The sequence below is a fragment of the Onychostruthus taczanowskii genome, unplaced genomic scaffold (genome assembly GCF_017590055.1).
Source record: "Onychostruthus taczanowskii isolate IOZ18803 unplaced genomic scaffold, ASM1759005v1 scaffold101, whole genome shotgun sequence".
NCBI classification, from domain to species: Eukaryota; Metazoa; Chordata; class Aves; order Passeriformes; family Passeridae; genus Onychostruthus; species Onychostruthus taczanowskii.
In genome coordinates, this window is record NW_024496638.1 from 1,526,372 (window position 1) to 1,547,575 (window position 21,204).

A 21,204-nucleotide genomic window follows, 5' to 3' on the forward strand; every position below is an offset into this window, starting at 1 on the left:
CCAGGAGCTCTCTCTGCTGCAGGCTCTGCTGCCCCTGCTAGGGACCTGCTCCAGCCCGCCTGACACAATTGTCTGTTGCCAAATAAGATATTTCAGCCCTGTGGTGGCTGAAAGCACTAATTAGTGATCGTTTAAAGTACTTAGGTAATGTTAACTTCAGGGATGCTCTTGAGTCTGACCCCTGCTCATTCCTTTGCTTTTTGGAGCTTTGGAGACAATTGATTTTTGAAGACTGCAGGCTTCCCTGAAAATCAGGGACTAACAAGAGGGGGGACCTAATCTTGATTCAACCATTCATGCCATCCTTTAAAGACATGTTTACTTTTTTTTTCTTCTGGATGTCAATGAATAGATTTTAAAGTCAGGGAATTAACCCAATGTGAAAGAGTTTAGTGCACAATTGTGTGTGGGCAGAAAAATGAGTGCACCTTAAATAGTTGATGGGAACAGGTTAAAAAAAAAAGGCAGGGGAAAGGTTTTCAAACCTAGTTTGAAAGCTGTGTGTAGAGTTACAGGGGGAGAATGTCAGTCAAAACAATTGATAGGAAAGGTAACTTGGAGCTGACTTTTGCACAAGTTGGGTCAAACACAAGCTGCATTTTCACTTCATAAAAACAAAGAACTGCTCTAAGAAAGACTCTAATTTGTACTGGCTAAAACAGAAAGGTCAGTGGTAGCCATAAAGATATCTGGAGAACATTATGGTGAAGGAGCTTCTCCTTGGCATCTTTTGGCAACACCTCCTTGGAATTTTTATCCCCAGTTGTTGTATAGATTGTTGTCTTTACAGAATTTTGGTGACCATCTCCCCTGTAAATGTACCTGCAGCAGTGCAGCTCAGCTTGGGTTAACAGCAGCAGCAGCAGCATCATCACCACATGTACCACATATTTATTAGGTCTGCTCCTTCTCAGGGCTGGCTTAGATGATCTGGCCCAGCCACAACCAGGATCCCCATGAAATTCCATGAAAAACGACCCTACTCCAAACTTACTGAGTTCCATTACAGAGAATTCCCTGTTAAAAACTGTGCAATTTAGGATTAATCGCTGAACAGCTGGTGGGACAAAATTATGCTTTGCACAAATTGAAGGGGATTCTCAAAGGTTTTTCTCGAAGGCTGAGTGCAGGAGACACAGGGCAGCACCAAAAAAAGGGTGGCCATGAAATGTCCTTGAGGAAGAGCTGCAAGGTGAGATAGGAAGGGATCCTTCTGAAAAGATCCTGACTGTGTTTGGGAATGAGAGGTGAAAATACAGAAGCCTGTCCATTTTCCAAGAGTCTGGTCACAAGAAATGGTTCAACCCCTCCACCATGACTGGCCTTTTTTATGTATGGAAGGAAATTGAAGGGCATTCTCCTGGGAATGTGACACCCCAGGGATTGTTCGAGGCCAGGCTGGATGAAGATCTGGTTTAGTGGAAGGTGTCCCTGCCTGTATGAAGGGGAGTGGAACTGGTTGAACTTTAATGTCCCTTCCAACCCAAACCACTTAATGATTCCATCATTCCATGAAACATGTAGACAAGCCAACAATTTCTTCCCATCCAGCAAAATTTAGCTGATACTGAGATTCTGCTCTCACACTTTGGGGACTGAGATTTCAGAAAATGAAGCTGTACTTAGGTCAATTTTCAAGAAAAAAAATTCCAATGCTTCACTGTCAAGAAGCAACAGCATTTATATCTCATATATTTTAACAACATTTTTCTATTTTAACAGCATCTTTATCTCATGTATATTTAAACATTATCAGGATGTCAGAATAATGAAGAAAAACTGAGATTTGGTAATAGTTTTCTTTTAACATTTAGAACCAGTTCTTAAACAGCTTCTTTCCTTTTAATTTCAGAGGATTTTTTTTCCTGCCAAATAAAGCATTCTCTCCTTGTGGAGAAGTCAGCAGAGTAACACTTGAAAGAAAAATTTACACACTCTAAACCAAACAAATATGTGGGTATATATTGATATCAATAAAATAATCACTACTGTTTGTATCAGGTAAGTGTGGCAGGAAAATAGAAACGTTGAACTTTCAGCTATAAAATGTAATTCAAATGCTTTTTTGTGCAGCATGCCACTGTTTCATTCATATGTATGTTTGACAACAGGTTTGAATGCTCTTTCTCCTTTTCATCACTGGTGTGGCTTTGCTTTCTCCAAAAGTTTATACTTCTTCTTTCAATCATTTTAAATAGAAGAGAGGGATGTGTTAAAGTTCCTTTCTCTGAGTACAACATGTACTGCTAGGCTAAAATAAAGGTGGAGAGGTATTTTGATAAAAAGCTGCCTTTGGGTAAACAGGGCTGCTGCTGTGGAAGGAGGCTGGCACGTGGGGGAAGATAAATGGCAAACAGCTGGAATACACCTATGAGCCTGCAAATCTCAAGGACTCAAGGAGCTCAAGGACTGGATTCCTCCAATATCACAGAGTGAAACGCACAGAGTCTCTGCCAATTGCTACGCAATGTCTTTTCTAAACTTTATCTGATGAAGAACTGTAGAATTTAAAATAAAAATTAAACACGAAAAGTTACTGAGATTAAACTGGGAAAGAAACTCACCTATGGCTAAGTTTGGATGTTGGAAAGGATTCAGATATCTCTTTAAATACTCCAATGGTTATTTACAATAGGATTAATTTAATTCACATTGTAGAATACCTATTATGTTTCTTTAGTTTATGCCTAAGCAGCTGTCCAATTAAAGGGAATCTATCTTCTACAAAGCTTGTATCTGAGCATAGCACTGCCCACAAAGGGCAATAACCCCTTTGTACTTGAGAGAGAATATGCCATGCATTTCTGACCTGGAGAGATTTGGGGGCTTTTTTCACCGTTTTTATTAATCCTTCCATTCCTTAATAAATTATCTTATCAATCCACCGTAACCCAGCATTCCCTCCTAGTCCTGCGGGTCAAGAAAAGGGTTAAAAATTCTCTGTCTTGATCTCTGCTGAAAATGGTGCACAGGAATGAAATGGTTGCCAATTTGTTTGCAATGCATTCTGACTGTACGGGAGTTCTTTTCTGCCTGACAGGCAGGTGAGATCAAAGTGGTGCAGGACAAAAGGGGCTCAGCAGTGATTTGTCAGGGGACGAAAGGCAGTCCTGTCTGGGAAAGTGGCTGTAGCCCAGAACGAGCCTTCAGATCACTAACAGACTAAAGAAATCATGGCATGAGAAAAAGTACAGCAAAAAAGGTTCAAAGGTCAGTTTTATTTGGTTTGGATTATTGGTGCCTCCTTTCAAACCAAAGAGCAAGAAGGGGGAAAAAAGAACAGGCTAATAACCTTTGTTATTGTCCAGGAAAAAAACTCTTTTGTACACATTGCTCGGGGATTGTCTGTAATTAAAATGCTGTTGTTAGATCCAGGACTTGATTCTGCAAAAGTTTTACTCATTGAGTAATTCTCCATTGCATGAATAGTCTGGTGGGGCTGCTCACGTGAATAAAGATTACTTCCATGACAAAGAGTTTGCAAGTTCAGGCATTGCACACGGTAGAGGCTGCAGGTGTGCCTGTGTGTGTGTCTGTGTTTGTGTGTCTGCTCAGAGGTGGGTGTCCTCTCTGGGCAAAGAATAGATTTTAATGAGTGACCTGGAAAAAAAAAATTTACATTTGAAACCTCAAAATTTCAGACAAAAGCAAATAATTCTTTATAACTATTTGCATTCTCCTTCAGTAAAATTTGGGTGATTATAAAACCCACTGTTCTCTTTCAGTTCAGATGTTTGTCTGACAGTAACTTCACTGATTTATCTCAGAGGAGCCCTGTGAACCAAAATTATCCAAAGAAATATCTCAGAAAAGTAGTCCAAGATTCACTATTGAAGTCTGATACAGGTATCAGTTTTTAAGGAGCAATGTTGCACTCAGATGTGGCTGGAGCACAACCCCAGGATCAGCGTTAATAAACGAATGGACAAGGTGCTCCTGAGACACGCAGGTGATGGTGCCCTGCACTTCAAGTGAGTGACCTGACTCCTTCACATTCCAATTTACCCTTTTTCATACAATAAAATATCAGAATGGGGCAGGAGGGAAAAATGTTCCTGGAATAGGAACCTCAACTGGTCTGTGCAGGCAGTCAGTGGGTTTAGTGGTTAAGTGTTAAAATCAGAGGACAAGTGATTTCAGAAAAGAAACAAAACCTGAAAGCTTCCACGGACCCTGGGGGTTTTTTTCTTTTTTTTTTTCTTTTTTTTTTTTTTATTTTTTGAGGTGGTCTATTAAGGCCAAATGACTAGATTACCAAGGAGAGATTCACGGCAACAAACACCCTTCGGAGAAAGCAGCGTTCAAACATAAAGACACAAAACAACACAAATAAGTGCTGACTCTGCCTCCTGTAACTCACTAAAGAATGGATTCTGACAGATGCATCAATTCTTTTTAAGTGAGCCACAGGAAAAACTCTGCTCTGTACATACCTGCCAAAAAAAAGGTCTTAGTAAAGCTCTCTAAGATGCCACATCTGTAGGATGCAACTCATCTATCCTGGGAGTCTCTGGTTTATTTTTTTCTTTCAGAAAAAAAATCAACTTTACTTACCAGTCAGCCATCCCAGCTAGAGGAGAGAAAGCAGATTTTATATTTTTATTTATTTTCAGGAGAGAAAAACACTTGAAAGAAAACAGTGAAGAGGATTCAGATGTGGCAATGAGGTTTAGAGACATAAAAAATAATATTGGTCATTAGATCCTAGTTTTGCTGACCTACTTTACGAGCTTATGTCACTCAATTGCAAGGAAAGAGAGACTGCTGCAAAAGAAGTGCTGGGAAAAACATCCATTGCAAATTCAGTGGTGGCTTCCAGCACACGGAGGATGTTGGCAGTGCAAAGATTCCCCAGAGCTGACCCTTGTGTGCACACTTGGGCTTCACCTGCAGGGAAAGAAACGCTCTGACCTCTTCTGTCGACCATCACACCACGTCCCTTTGCCTCCAAAAAGCCCTGTTCAGTGGGAAAATATTCTGCTGGGGCTAAAAATCACTAATTTTAACGAGAGGCTGCAAGTAGAGAAGGCTGGGTAGAGCACTTCTCCTGTGACTTGGCAGCACCAGCTTTGTCACAGGCAGCCCTCAGTCCATTTCTGTGTTGTCACCTCTCACAGCTTGCATCTGCACCTTCCTTCTGAGGTATTCCAGGCACGTTTTATTTATTTTGGATCATTTTGCTAATTTGGGTCACCGCTTCTATGATATTTTTCTGAGGACAGGAGAAATTGTAGAAGACTGTCTCAGATGAGAAAGTGCACTGAGATAACACACTATTCAATTATTGAAACTCCCTCTTTATATTACAGGTGAAAAATATACCTTCAGTTCTAGCAGCTCAGGCAGCCAAATTGGGTTGAAACAAGAGACCCAAATTGTCTTATCTACCCCATACTTTCTTAGATGAACTGCCTTAGGTACAGGATATCTAGAACATGGTATTAATCAGTTGATTAGTACCCTAATTAATGGAACTGCTATGAAAAATAAAATGTGTTAAGTGCTGCAGAAGAGCACCAGAGGAACTGAGGGCACACCTGCTAGCGTGGGGTAACCAGTGGCAGAACAAGACTGATGAATTCCTCCCTGTTGGCTTGGTTTGTTTTGAGGATTTAAGTGGTAGGACTTCTGCTTTCACAAAATAGGGAAAAAAAAGATGAAGACAGGAAATATGTGGTTTTTTTCTCAGCAGTTTATTTCCTCTACAGAGTTCCAGGTCTAGCAAGAGAGGTTTTTAATCCCCCTGTGAGATGAAATGCCCATTTTGGGAAGGGTCTGTATCAAGTGGAGGCCACTTTTCTGCTGGCTTGGCTAAGCCCCAGAGCCTGATCCCACATTCTCCTTGACTGCAGACCTTCTGGAGGGGAGCAAAACAACACTGATTCCATGCCAAGCCTCTCCAGGTGTGCCCTGAGTGCCTCCCACCTACCACACAGAGGTGGAACAGAAAGGTCGTGGCCACTGTGTGAAACTCAGTAACCAGAGAGGCCTTAGGGGCTTGGGGCTAGAGACAAACTCACATATTTGTACCCCCAGGAGTTATTCATGGCTCCATTTCATGTCCCACCCAGGCTCTGAGAGATAAATGCAGGGAGTACAAAAGGGAAATATCCTTTCAGCTTGTCCCTCTTTGCACCTTTCCCTTTCACCATTACTCTGTGGCATCCTGGTTTGTGTGGTGCAGGAACACATCCGGGATCATTCCCCTGTGGGAAAAGAGGAATTCTGCTGAAATTCATCTAAGGTACTAACTTGGTGTTTCTGTTGTTGTCTACATCAGCTTTTTTTTAGATTTTAAAATCTCATAATCTTTCTTGCCTGCATTTCTCCTGATTCCTTGGTCCCATTCCTCATCCCTGGAGATAGGAGGAACTTTAAGGCACTTTGCATCATGGCATTCTGAGGACAACATATAACCATGGATGGGATTTTGGGGAAAACCCCAGGCATATGATGCAAACCTTGATCTGATCTTCCCAGAAGAGTTTAAACACAACAGCTGCTGATCTTCAGAGTGGAGTGGATCATTCCTGGCACCAGTGTTCCCTCCCCCAGGGACAAATGCATGCGGCATTTTCCTAAGGCAGCCACTTCCAGGTTTTATCCCTGGTGCTTGGGCACAGACCTAGGCCTGACCCCTCTGCCTGTCATCTGATTTTGCAAAGTGTTGATCCAGCCACACCTTGGAGAGAGATCTTTTATCTTCGGGTAACCCAATTCCCAAAGATTTGCAGGGCTGAGTAAGATCATAACAAGCCCCTGATTGTGAAAGCAAAGGGGGAATAAATTCTAAATCTGAACAGCAGGTACTTCAGGCACAAAGTGCAATTTCATCGTGGGTATGGACCAGATATTTCTCCCAGGTACACCAGAGTAAATCTTTGATTTCAAAAACATGTGCTGTGTTACCAAAAACAGGGAAAAGTTTTTCCTGGCTGTTAAGTTTTTCAGGCTATTAAGTAAGGATTGAGGTATCAAAGGTGTGAAGCAGGTATGCTAACACGGTCTCCAGGTCCCCACCAAATTACATTTCTATTGTTTTTGCACTCCCTTGCTCCTCTTCTGGACCAGCCCTTATCTTTGTGTTTGGTTATTTTCGTGGCTGCAGTTTATAGTTCTGCATGAGTCTGAATATCCCTATTGTAGCCTACTTTGAGCCTGCCACAGGTCTGTCCAAGCCACCTGACAGTCACCTAAACCTCACCATTGCACATTTTCCCCTGTTACATCTCTTCTACTGTTTCCTTTGTGTCTTGTGTTGAAAAGGTGTAAGCAGCAGAGGGTAAAAAATTGGGGTTTTTTTCCTCCTTTAATATTGCTGCATCCATTGTTTTGAATATTTTCATTCAGTAAACCATTAAGAGATTATCAGAAAATAATTTTTTTAGTAATAAGATTGGGCCTGATCCAAATTCACTGGCATTAAAGAAAAGGCTCTTAGTGAATTCCATGGGCTTTGAATGAAGGATTAATCCCTTGGTCCTCAGACAGAGAAACTCACCAACTTTGGTAGGAATTTAGGCACTTGCATCTTGAAATATTAATAATGGTAACAACAACAACAAAAATAGACCTCAATTATATAATGTTTTAACCAAAATGAAGAAGATCAAAACTTGTAAACTAATTTACTGCCTGAAGGGAAATACAGCAGTAGCTCACATAATATATGTAGAATCAGCTGTGTCATCCTAAAGACTTCAGATTGTTTCTTCACAAACTGCAAAAAAAAGTTACTATAGAAGTGAAAAACATTTCATATGAGTAGATAAAGGGAAAAATTATTTCATGCATTTTATGTGTTTAACATGTCTTTTAGAGCTGTCTTTCCATGTGCTTTCATTGGAAATTACCCATATCTTATTTTCCCCACCTAGAAAAGCAACCTGAACTTCAGAAGCTGTGAATTTCCTCTGCGGAGCTTTCCTCCTCCACTCTGCCTGCATTCTGCTTTCGGGGAGCTACCAGTGTCCAACACAACAAAAGCATTGCCCGCCCCACGGAACGGGGTAATGCGATGCTGTGTGGTCTGGAAAGTCATTTAAACAAGATTATATTGTTCGCGGGGTGCGGAATAACCCCGCCAGCACAGCACAAAGGAAACAAAATATAGCCGAATGAAATCAATTGGATTTTAGGGGCTCTTCCCGGTGTCAGCAGGTGTGAGGGGACTGCAGCAGGGAGGAAAGCTCCGCTCGGAAAATGCCATCAGCGCATGGCAAACAAACACCTCATCAGCACCGCGCCTGTTTTCTTTGGGACCTTCCCACGCTCCGCAGCTGAGCTGGGATGGATTTTTAATTGGAGAAGGAGAGCGATTGGGGGCTCCACCCACCGCCTCGGTATTTATTGCTCTACAAATTGTGACTTCCTTCTCCTTGGAGTAACGGGCCGGTCGTAAATCAGCACCGGGCGCGGAGGAGCAGCACATCCTGATTCACAGCCCCGTCGCTGCAAGATGGGTGTTTGCAAAGTTTATTACAGCTTAAAGTTGGCGCTTTCAAAGTTTTTGTCCCCCCTTTTTTTTTTTTTTTTTTCTTCTTCATGTTTATGCTTAGGTAATACTTAAGTAAAAATTGTGTCTCCGTAAAGATCTTACACGCCTATATCTGAATACATATATCATACATATATTTTTATTTATATATATATATATATATGTATACACATACATACACACACACACACACACATATATATATATGTTCCTTTTCGTCGGGTAATTAGTTCAGGGTACGAGTGCTTCACGTGCTCACAAAGATAAAAAGCTCTGTGGCAAACGCTCGCTCTCACCCAATGGCTTTGCAGGAGAAACGCTTGGTTTATGGCTGAACTGAGAGGAGCCTTCGAAACACTCGGTTAGCAAAAAAAAAAACAAACCAACAGATCCCTGCCGCGTTCCATTTAACATCACACACTTCGAGCGAATTAGGAGATCATTATCAGCCGTAATTTTGATCTAGTTACGTACGGTCTAGAGCCTCTTCTCCCCCCCGCGTGAAGTGACAGACCCGAGCCGCTCTCTGATTGTGATTTTGGGGCTACAAGGAGCTCTGGGGCATAATTAAAAATATTTCCAGAAAGAGCCGGTAGACCACATCTGACGTGGCAGGCCCTGTTAGAATCAGACCACATCAACGGGACCCTTTTTGTTTTCAAGAATGGTCACCAGACAAACTTAAAATATACAAGAGTGGGCTTATGCTTTATTGCAGGGATGTCTGAGCAGAGCGAAACGACTTCATGCCCAGTGAGACGAGGTAGTTGGGGCCCTTGGATATTTCCGTGGGGGTCGGGTTGGTTTCGTTTGAAAGGGGGACCATTAATGACAGACCTGTGAGTGCTCCCCTCCCTAACAAGCAGAATCCACATCGCTCGGGAAGCCCGGCCGCGGCAGATGCCCAGGGCGGAAAGATTTGCGGCTGATGGCGCTAATTATGAAAATGTGATCAAGATGGAAACAATTTGAGCAAAAGTCATTAGCGTGTTACTCTTCCACCCACTGGTCGTTGGGGTTTATTACTGCGGTGGGCGGCGGGAGGAGGATCTTGCGGGATTGGTGTGGGTTTTTTTTCAGAGCGCTAATGAAAATGCCCTGCGAATCCCAAACCGGAAAATGTCAAGATGCGCATCCACAGGGCGATGCACCAGGCTCGGGACAGAGCCGAGGCTTGCTCTTAAGAGATCGCTGTAATTACTGTCAGTAATTGTGTTTTATCTTCTCTTCAAACGCTGCCGGTGAAAGCATCTTTCAGGAGACTCGTGGCACGTTAAGAGTTATTTTTCTGCTGCCGCAGTTGTCTCGTAGCTCGTCGGAGGTTACGAGTCCCCAGGAGACGATTTACGGAGCATCCCCGAGAGAAAAGTTTTCCACAGAAGTTCTTCTTTTAGGACAGACTGGAGGATTTAGCCCCCAAGCAACACCCCTCTCCCCTCACCCCATACACTCCAAAATTGGGGTCCTGCACGTTTAAAATTTTCATATTTTTACTTGCATATATTGCTTTTTTAGCTTACAATGGGTACGCTGGAACCACTTGACTGCCTGGCAGTGGCATTGTAGGAGAACAGCAATAAAGAATTAATTGTACAAACATTTATCATCCCCAGATCAAACTCCTTGTGAGGCTGGGGCTTAACTTGTGGAGAAGCAAAGGGGGAGGAAGGGTGGTAATGGCGGAGAGGGCGTTTGTGGGTTTTTTTGTGTGTTGCCTTTTATTCCAGACCACTGTATAATGAAAATCCTTTTAGCCTTGAAGAACTACTAAATATTAAGCACAGCTTAAAAGGGGGAGTAGCTTTCCAGACAGTTCCGTCCTCCTGCCATTCCTTTTAGGAAAAGGTCGTACCCCTTCCCTTATTTTCCCGCTAGTAAAAGCTTCCCTTTTCAAAGAAGTCTTTAACGTGTAGGAAAATCGTCCTTCTCTACATAGGAAGGTACTTAAAAAAATGTATAGACCCCTTCATGTCGGCCAGTTCCGGGAAAAAAAAAATTAAAAATTATATTGATCAAGGTCAAACGCTCGAATTGTGACGTGACTCACTTCAAAGGTGTATTTGTGTGCCCTTCAAGCACATTAATACTAATTATCTCTCAAACACTTCCCCAAAACTCCTACTGCCTGTTTCAGATGCAAATCTAATTAACGAGCTGCCTTTGAGGAGCACGCAGGGACAGCGTAATTCACGGAGCTGTTGAACCTTTTGCCTTCTTTTGTATTTATTTATAGGTGGCTCCATCCTCTTTTGAAAGCGTAGGCAGTGGTGTGAAGCGACAGGGTAGCGAGGGCAGCTCCGCGCTAGCTAATGAGACTTTCCAGGCACTTTCCAGGAGTCAAGGAAAAGGATTAGCTATGACTTCTTGTAAATGCACTCAGGGACGTACATCAGAACACTTGCCGGGCCTTACTTCGCCTAAGTTAATTTGGGAATGATTAAATCGTGAAAGCTCTATCTAAACAACGCCTACTAGTACTAAAAGTGAGCGGAATGATTTAGGAATAAACTGTTTGCTCTCCTCACCGGGGCAGAGCGGGGGGCACGCACACGCAGAGCGAATCCCGAGTGCGAGCCACGGGGCTGTTTTCTCCCCCCACCGCCTCCCGGGGAGCCGGGACCCGCACCCCCTGCTTCACTCCTCTTCCTCCAACACGCGCACTCCCCAGAGCCGCCTCACGAAGATGCTCCCTTGGAGCATCATCCCCCCTTCCCGGAGCGCGGGGGGCTCCGCTCGGCGGAGGGTCCGCGGCTGCGGCCGGCCCCCGTGCGGGGGTGTGCGGTGCCGGCAGGGTGAGAGAGAGAGAGAGAGAGAGATGCTGTGTAATTTTATCCACGCTGCACTCTGGGAGTTCACACGAGACTGATACCTTTTGCCTCCTCTGCTCTGTATCAATTGGTCGCAGATCAGGCTATTGTTGCAGGAAGCTCCTTTTATTTCTATGCTCCGTCGATCAACTATTTTCCCCACAGTCTCCTGCCGAAATTCAGCGGCTCCTTCCCTCCCTCCCTCCCTGTCTCCCTCCTTGCCTCTCTGTCTCACGCATGCCGTCTGTCTATCTGGAAATCCAAGGAGAAGGCTGATCACGGCAGCTGCGTGTAACACAAACAGCTGGGACTCTTCGGTGGCCTTTGCCGATGTCTATTGATTTAAGTAAATCTGAGACAGATAAAAGGGCCAGATCGAGGCTGATAAAATCTTGCCAATGCTGAGCGGCTCGAAGCAGCGTGCGCTCGGCATCTCCGGAGTGCTGCTAGCAAGACGCCTTTAATGGGACCCCTGGTGCCACTCGCCGCGAGCCTCGCTCTCCCCAGCAGACTAAGCGCTGCGGCCATCATGCCACAATGGTTATAATTTGGATCTTGTTCCTGACTCTGTTGCAGGAGCCGTGCTCCCCAGGGCGGGCCGCGGCCGTGCCCGAGGCCGCCGGAGCCGGCCCCCGGCCGCGCCGGGATGCGGGAGGACGCGGCGGCGTCTACGAGCACCTCGGGGGAGCGCCCCGCCGCAGGAAGCTCTACTGTGCCACCAAGTACCACCTCCAGATCCACCCCAGCGGCAGGATCAACGGCACCCTGGAGAAGAACAGCGCCTTCAGTGAGTACCGGGCTCGCCTCGCCGCACACCGGCGGGGCTGGGTGGGAATGGGGATGGATCCCCGGCCCGCATCCCGGCTCTGCCCCGGCCCCGGCGGGCAGCGGCCGCTGGACGGGGCGGACGGGGCGGTGGCCAAGCCGCTCCCGCCTGCGCCGCTGCTCCGGGCTGCCCACCGCGGCGGCTGCGGCTCCTCGGCGGGCACCGGGGGCATCCCCCGGGGTCGGGGCTTTGGCCCCCTCCCCTCGCCTCGGCGCTCCAGGAGCCGCCTCGCTGGCTCCGCCAGACACGCAGCTCCGCTGTCCCGGGGCTGGCAGCATCCCCGGCCCTCGAAGCGGACGGGAACTCCCGAGCCGGTCCTGCAGGCTGCGGGGACCCGACCGCCGGCGGAAGATCGCGATCCCCCCGGTGCAGGAGGAGACCCCCCCAAACCTCAAGTTTCCCCGACGGGGACTGCGACCCTGCCCTGCGCAGCAGGGTCGAGCTGTCACTCGGGCTCACTGCGCCGGGGGCCAGCCTTGCCCCAGCCCGGACCGCCGGGCAGCCTTTGCCCGGCATCTCCCGGTGCGGGGCATCTCCCGGTGCCGATCCCGGAGCCCTTTGGGGCTGCCCGCGTGTTCCCGTCCCGTCCCAGCTTGGCTCCCGCGGCGGGCTTGAGCCTCCGCCGGCTCAGTCACATCTGTCCGCTCTGACATGTGCCGGGCAGCGGCGGTAATTAGGATGAAAGCGGATATGTCGGTGGTGAGGGGGTTTGTGCGAGGGCGGCAGGAGGGGGGAGAGCGGGGCTCAGCACCGGGGAGCCCCCGGCGCCCCCGCACCCAGCCTGGGCACGGCCGGGTCTCCGCCCCGGCCCCGCCACCCCAGGATGCGTAAATCCCGCCTGGTGATGGCACACAGAGATAGGGAAACCTCAGGGATCTGTCTGAAGTCCATAAAGGAAAACCACTATTTCCTAGAGAAACCCCCCCTCGCTGTCACAGCCCGGAGGAGGCTTCCTTCAGCAGCGAACCGGTGCCTGATTCAAACCAGCTGTGCCAAACCCAGCCCAGCTCTCCCAGAGCTCCCAGCAATCCAGCTCTGCGCAGGGAACGGGCCCCCAGGTTTGCCTTCAGGCTTTCCAAAATGCAGCAGTAGGTTTGGGTGCAGGGGTCACCTCTTGATTTCAAGCGCTCATAGAAAGTACAGAGCTATCAGACCGTGGCTGGAGAGTTAAGAGCAGGGTTTGAGTGAGCCTGATGGAGAGCCATGCACATAAAACAGCATCCTCTGAGTCATTTGTGCCTCCATCGGTGTCCTGGCACCTTTGGCTGGACATTTGGGCAGGTGTTGCACCAGCCTCGGCTGTGACACTTCTTGTGTGGCAGGACCCCACCTTGGATGGCCTGAAAACATCCTCCCTTTAAATTTGTCTCAGACAGTCATACAGTCCTTGTCTGGAGAGCAGCACTGACTTCCTAAGCCACAAGTCCCTTTCATGATTACGTACATGGCTCTAAAATGCAGCAGCCTTGCTCTGGTTCACCCTCTGGAGACCTCAGCAAGGGCTTTGCCCTGAAATGGGCGGCTTTGTGACTGGCTTCAGTAAGTCAAGAGCTCTTGTGTTCCTAAGCATTAAAAAGGATTTAAAGTTTTTTATACACCTATAGGATTGAGTGAACCTCTAGTTCAGTGTCAGATCTTTTTCATTTTTGGAAGAGCTCAATCTCAATCAGACATCTTGGGGTTTCTTGTCCACCTTGTCTCGAACAGTTCCCGCATCATCCTTGCTTTGTATTGTTTCAAATGATAATAATTTCATTCACATGGTTGCCCTGATTCTTATGTGAGCAAGTAGTAGCTGTGACATCACACTTCTCAGGTAAGCAGCCATGCAAATGTATCTCAAAAAATTACACCTGAGCAATAACACATCTCCTAATTCTCTTTCAAGGTATTCTGGAAATAACTGCTGTGGATGTTGGAGTGGTTGCCATCAAGGGCCTGTTCTCTGGCAGATACTTGGCCATGAACAAGAGGGGCAGACTTTATGCATCAGTAAGTTTTACTGAAGCCTGGCACGTGCCTGTCATTTCCTGTGGGGGGAACAGGTCTAGTGGGGAACACTGATTTCTTATAAATCCACACTTCTAGCGAAGAGCAAAGCTGCAAGAGGTTTTTGCCTGGAATGATTACAGGCAACCAATGAGTATATTCTTAAAAGTGGGGGAAAAGGTGTGTTCTTACTTTCCTACTGCCTGGACAGCCACAGGTGTGTGGAATGTCGGAATTGTCCATATTTTATAAGGAACTTGGATGCTGGCAGAGACATGTCAGGTAAAGAGTGTCCAGAAGTAACTGAGCATTGATGCTACAGGAAAGCAGCCTCCTGATGGGAGTTTCTTTGCACAGAGCTAATGGCTGGGCAGTGGAAGAATTTGCAGTGCTAAAAGGCAGGGCTATGCAAGGAAAGCAAAAAGGAGAAGGTGCAAGAAGATAAAGGTGAAAATAAACACCTTATTTTACTGCTTTGACCTAATTTTTTTCTTGATCTGTGAGATAAAATCTGGGGTGTGCTGATATAAGTGGGAGCCTTGCCTTCTCAGCCCAGACAGTATTTCCCCTGAGTGAATAAAATACTTCAGCTTAGACTTCTTCACACTCAGGGACATACCAGGGCACGTTTGTCAGCGTGTACCACACACATTATCTCCCTACTTGAATTTCTTCCACTGTCTTTGATTACATCCCAGCAATCTTGTGATCTCTCACTGCAGGACAGCCAAACTGTGCAGTTTCCCCATGAATCCTGGGGCGTGGAAGCAGGTTAGAAGAGGGGAAATATGGCTGAGGTGAAATTTGCTTCCTCCTGGGAGCCATTAAATGTAATTCTGTTGGTTTGAGCAGCAGGACAAACACTTGAGCGATGTGATCTTGTCCCATGGGGACCCAGCCCAGGTGACACAATCAACTCTGTCCCTCCCCAGGTTGACACCTTTAACTCCAGCTTTTCAGGAATGTTCTGGCAGTGTTTATGACCCACTTTCTCTAATGTGCCTCATGTGATGCTCACTGATTAAGGGGGCTTTGTGTAAAGATGAGTGCTCTTTGCTACTGCAGAGAGCCACACTACAAACGATTTTGGCAAAGGAAAATGCAGCTGAAGAGGAATGAGGGCATGGTAGCTCTGCTTGCCGAAGTAAAAGCTGTTCAGTTGTATGCTTCTGGTTAATATTCTGACTGAAATGGGTTTATTTTTCAATGGACCTCCTACATCAGTTCAGAGCCAAAGAAATTATTTTGAAGGATTATTTTTTTCAAGTTCTTTCTCATCTTTCTCTCTTTCTTCTTCAAAATAGGGGTTTTTCCCTTCAGATTACTTACACTGAATTAAAATAAGACTAAACAAATTCTGAGCAAAAAGCTCCTCTCCTAAAGCCCAGAAAAGCCAGCAGCAGGATAGCTCTGAGACTCCTTTTCTCCTGGACTTCCCTTTCTGGTGCTAGGAGCATCAGGCCGTCTCCTGACTGTTCATTCTCTGGTTTGTTCATCTGTCACGTGCCAAAGAATATCAGCCATGGAAGGTTTCTGTATAACTTGAAAAGATAATTTGTCCCCTTCCAGCTCAAGTTCGAGAGAGACTGGTTCAGATTTGTGTTTCAGAGGGACAATCCAGGGAATGCTATTCCCTTCCAGCTTTTTTCCACAGGAGCAGGAAGGGGTGAGGGCTCAGCTCAGAAGAAGATTCCTGTCTTTGCTTGCCTGTCCAACAGCTTCACTGTTGTTGCTAGCCCAAGACCCTGTCCAAGGCCCCTCTTTAAAAAACCTGACTAATTCAGGTATAATTATCCAGGGAGCATTTTATGAAATGGTATTGGAATAACTCCATTATCCCTCAGTTCACCCATTTCCCCATGTCAACAAGATGGGTTTGTTGAGCCTGCAGAATTCCTTTGTGCCCTTGTCAGATTGTGATAGTCCTCTGGATTTATCCTGTGTGATAAACGCTCCCCAGCCAGAAGGGAGGCAGGCAGCAGGACAGATCCACCTACATCTGGTGGCTGTGTGGGCTCCAGCACCACAGCATCTGAAAACCTTGTCCTTGCAAGGAAGGGCGCTTCCGTTGCACAGCTGGGAAGCCAGGACATGTGGAGTCTTTTAAAATCTTGTTAAACGCCCATCAGTGTTTCTGGGGAGTGAACAGCACCAAAGACAAGCTGCTCGTGGGGTCTAGGGGCTTTTCTGGCTACCTGTGCCCTTTCCACACCCTCCAGACAGCGAAAAATTAAAACCCATGGCGGTAGTTCCCTTCTGCCGCTGTGCTTCACACGTTTTAGATCCTGAAATCTTAATCCCACGGGTGGAGCAAGGATGGGGTTTGGAGTTAAGGAAAGATGGACAGTGTGGGAGGTCCTTTGTCTGTGCTGGTTCTCCAGCTTCCAGGGAGGGGAAGCCTGGTTCCTTGCGCCAGGTTTTTGCAGAGAGGTCTCTCCGTCAAGGAGCAGGTCAAAGGGGGCAATTTTGGACAGATCATGTGAAATGTGAGCAACTGGGACAGGTGCATATTGTGCCTTACAGTCTGTGATAAAGGAGCTGCTTGGCATTTTGGAGGAGCACACTGGTAGGCAAAGTGTGCTTTCGTTTTGTTATGCTGACAAAGAAGCTCCATAAAGGTATGTTTTACTGCTCAAATATCCAGTCTGAACTGGATGTAACACACTGCAAGTGTACCTAATGACTAATACTCAAATTGAAGAGACACATTTTACATTACACTGTAGGATTTTACCTTTTCAATAGATGGCAGAGGTTGATGGGCAGCAATTAAATAACCTGTCCAGTTTCACAGCTGCATTAAATTCATAAGCACAAAAAAAATTACAGCTGAGCAACCAGCAGAGCTATTCACTCCTATTCACATGCCACCTTTTTGTTTTCGGTTTGGTCTGGGGCCTCTTCTCAGGGTCTCTGGTGCGCAGAGTGTGCTCACACTGCCGACAGGGAACACCTCGCTCGGGCTCAGCGCTTCCTTCGGTGGTTTTCTTACCAAGTGTGTTGCTGTCCTTGTCCTAAAGCTGAGGAGAGCCTGGCTTAAGATTTTTTTCCATGTTTCCCTCCCAGGAGAGCTACAACTCTGAGTGTGAGTTCGTGGAGAGGATCCATGAGCTGGGTTACAACACCTACGCCTCCCGCCCGTACCGGACTGTGCCCAGCAGGGCGGGCGCCAAGCGCAAAGCCAGCGCCGAGAGACTCTGGTACGTCTCCATCAATGGCAAAGGACGACCCAGGAGGGGCTTCAAAACCCGCAGGACACAGAAATCTTCTCTCTTTCTGCCCAGAGTGCTGGATAACAAAGACCATGAGATGGTCCGGCTGTTCCATAGCAACGCGAAATACCGGGAGAGTCTCCTGAAGGCCCCGAGCAGGAACCAGCGCAGAAGGAGAGGACACTGATGGGGTGGGGGAGCTCGTGGTGGGGCTGGGAGGGACTGAGAGCCTTCCAAGAGCCACCAAAAGAACTAACAGCTGTGATTGTACGAGAGGCATTAACAGTGACAGGTTTTGTACACTGTGTAGTAGAACCAAAACCCGCATCGCTTGCTTTTAGCTGTTGTAGGTTTGTTACCTGTGGGGAAAGAGATGGGAGGTAAGCTGAGGCACATTTCAAAGGTGAATTAGCTGGATGTAATAATTTTGCAATGACTTTCATGTTTTCTTTTCTTAAAAAAAAATATTTCAAGTATTTTCATTCTAACTTGCCATAGGCTATTATCTCAGTGACGTTGCCCTCCCAGACCATATGGATATTTAACTTACCAAATTTATGTCCTCAGAGAAGGTATAGTGCTTTCATGGCTCTTCTGGCCACAAGAGGCTACATTCTTATTTTTACATAATACAGGAGTTAGAAAACTGGTGGTTTGTTTCTTTTAATTTACATATATTTATTTTTGTTTTATGGCCACCCATTATCAATTATACTTTTTCCAGGACTGTCCAAGAAAAGTAAGATTGTCAGCTACTTCAAACACTTCAACAGACCTGCACATTACCAGATTATCCTTGATTTTGTTAAACTAAAACTCCAAGATGCCTGACCTTGTCATTTAAATAAATGAATGGTGATAAAGTGGCATTTGCATTGCTCAGGCTTTGGCAGTATAAATCTGTTTACCAACAGATGAATCTTCTCTTAGAACAGGACTCAAATGTGATGTGTAAGAGAGTAGGTTTGGCTTGGATATTGGGAAGGAGTTGTTCCCTGTGAGGGTGCTGAGGCCCTGGCACAGGTTTCCCAAGGAGGCTGTGACTGCCCCATCCCTGGAAGTGTCCAAGGCCAGGTTGGATGGGGCTCTGAGCAGCCTGGGATAGTGGAAGGTGTCCCTGCTTACGGCAGGGGGTGGAATGGGATGAGATTTAAGGTCCCTTCCAGCCCAAACCATTCCATGCTTCTATGATTTTTCTGCTGTGATTCTTCTTCTGCAAAGTTAACTTCTGCAAAGCCCAGGGGAGTCCCCATCACAGATTCAATTTTGAGCAATTCTAAGCTTTAAACATTTTTCTTGGCATCCAGGAGATGACAAAGAGTAGTACAAAGACTGAGGTGTTCTTGACAAGCACAAATAATGGTCATTTCAGTGGGGTTTGGCCTTGTGCTCTTCATTTCCCAGAATTTGGCCCTGAGGGTGGAGAGGTGGAGGAAAAAAAAACTGCACTGAAATAAACCCTCCATCTGAATTTAACAGAAGATCTGTAAGTTAAATCTGACTTTACATAGAAACAGACAGGTGTGAATCCCATTCCTGGTCATATTGAGAAAAAAGATCTTCTTGTAGGCTGCTTTTGAATAGACTCATTTAAATGTGCTCATTAAAAACGAGGTAGGGAAAAATCTTCCTTTCACCAGGAGGTGAAATCTGTGTGAGAGAGAAGATGAGTTCACAGAATGAGGTGACCAAGGTTTAGCACTGCTTATATCTCCATAAAGGTAAAACCAGAAAGGTGTTTTTATACCAAATAATGTGTTCCATTCCTTCCGCCCTCCTGTCTTTTCTGTAATATTCTAACAAAGGAGGAAACTATGTTTCAATAAGAAAGTCAAAGTTCCTTGTTCTCCATTCTTCTTTATACTGAAATAATGTAAAAAGACCCTTAAATGATGTACATTAAATAATGGTGCACACAGAAGAGACCTAGGTTTAAAGAAGAGCAGGGAAAACCATGACCCACGTTCCCAAATTTTCCTGCTTTTACAAAACAGCAAAAAACAGTGATGGGATCTTCATGGAGTTAACCAGGCAGCCTCATGTCAGGAGCCACTGTGCAAAGAGGAAACAGAGAGACTGAAAAGGAAGCAGAGGAATTCAGGTTTTCCCTTTGTTCACTGTCCTGTCAACCACACAGGGCCCAAACTGCTGCAGGATCCAAGGTGCCTGCTTGAAAACTGGTGGTATCAGGGAAGAAAATTAAGTTTTGCCTCCTGGGTATCAGGGCTGTTTTGGGGACACACTCTTGGGTCTGCCAGCTCCCCTATCTCAATTCCCAGCTGCACTTCCCACTAGAGGTGGGAGATGACTTGGCAGGAAAGGAGGACATGAGGAGTCCTCCCACCTCTCCAGCTCCAAGAACAAAATGCAAGGGAAGGAAAGTGTCAGCAAGCCCAGCTGGCAAGAAAAGATCACATACAGCTGAAGGTTGAGAGACACTGTTTCCCTCAGGTCTAATTTCTAAATAAATAATGAAAAATATTTCTTTTTGACTGCTTTCAGATTTACTTGACCTCAACTTGTAGAGAGATCCATTCTCAGCTTTCTCTCCCCTAAAATTGCTGATGTAAAGTTAATGACTACTCTCTGCTTCAGATATTTTTGATAGACCTGATGGTCTGAAGAAAATGAGCAAACTCATGTTTCCCATGACACAAAGATGGACTTCACCCCTGCTCCAAGTCCATTTCCTCTCAAACGTTTGCTCTTCACTCCCAGCTTTCTCAAGGGCAAGTTTTTTTGTGCTGGCTGTATCCCTTGCTTTGCTGCACCTCCGTTGTTACCCAATTTTCCTCTTGTTCTTTTCTCCTGCCTCTCTTTTCCAGATGGCCCAGCTCCCTGCTATAAAGGATCAGCAGGTAACTGCTGTGGGTGATACAGGAATATCACTAATTACAAAACACCTGCTTACTCCTGCCTTTGTTTAGAGCTGTATTTCATGCGTGTGGGAATATTGTTTTAACAGTTTTCCCGTAGGAAATCACAACGAAGTTAAGCTTAACACATGAATGAAATTCTTATTTTAGTGTTAGTTTTTGTCCCAACAGAGCCTAGAATACTAACACTGAAAAAGAAAGGAGAGGGGAGACAAAAGAAAAAATAATTAACTCATTGAACACAATGGCATTTTAACCACTGTAGGTAAGTGATGATTTTCACATCAACCTAAAACAATTTCATCCACATTCTTAGGATTTTTCTTTGCTCAGTCTCATTGCAGCAATTCAAAGGAGATGGCTTTGGGATTTGGCTTTTTTTTTTTTTTTTTTTTTCCTATCTTTTAAGAAACATTAATGTTCTTGTTGAAATGCTTTTCATTACAGACATTCATTGCTTAATATTCTTTTAGCAACCTTGAATTCCACAGTTCCCAGACACTGACAGGCTGAAATCCTATTCATGATAATGATCCCAGTCGTATTCTATATCCCATTTTAATTATTTGGACCAGAACCATAGTGGGTACCTTACAGGAGGTAAGGAGTAGATTTGAGCTATTTTCTCCTTAAGATTAAAACACCAAGATGTATCTCCTCTCTTAAAAGTTCCTTGAGTGAATCTACACCTTTCCATTGTACAGGCTGTTACCAGGATGTTTTTTGTTTTGTGTTTTTTGAGGAAGATGTAAACTTTACCCCTTTGGGGGCTCCAGAGTTTCTGCAAACTTCACATAATTCAGAGCACAAAGCTGTTGCTGTTCTCACCCTGGAGCCAGGAGAGGATGCTCACCACAAATTCATTCATTGCTTTCTCCTGGGCTGCCTGCTCTGGATGACCCTGCTGGTGGAGAGGGCTGGGATCCTTGGACCCTCCAGGGCTCCCATCCCTCAACCCGCCTGTGATTCAGTGATTAATTCAAACTGTACTTAATTC

At 45.7% G+C, this 21,204-nt stretch overlaps 1 protein-coding gene across 1 annotated transcript; it reads left to right on the forward strand.

The window, feature by feature from the left end:
• The first annotated feature begins 11,841 nt into the window (after nucleotides 1-11,841).
• Nucleotides 11,842-17,518, forward strand: FGF3 (fibroblast growth factor 3). The gene is made up of 3 exons (XM_041412057.1): nucleotides 11,842-12,091; nucleotides 14,019-14,122; nucleotides 17,186-17,518. Exons 1-3 carry the CDS (start codon nucleotides 11,842-11,844, stop codon nucleotides 17,516-17,518), a joined length of 687 nt encoding a protein of 228 aa, XP_041267991.1.
• The last annotated feature ends 3,686 nt before the right edge of the window (nucleotides 17,519-21,204 follow it).

Coding starts and splice junctions, on each gene's coding strand:
- FGF3 (XM_041412057.1), top strand. CDS start 11,842: ATGGTTATAATTTGGATCTTGTTCCTGACTCTGTTGCAGGAGCCGTGC. Junction 12,092..14,018: donor GGAGAAGAACAGCGCCTTCA/GTGAGTACCGGG, acceptor TTCTCTTTCAAG/GTATTCTGGAAATAACTGCT. Junction 14,123..17,185: donor GGGGCAGACTTTATGCATCA/GTAAGTTTTACT, acceptor TTTCCCTCCCAG/GAGAGCTACAACTCTGAGTG.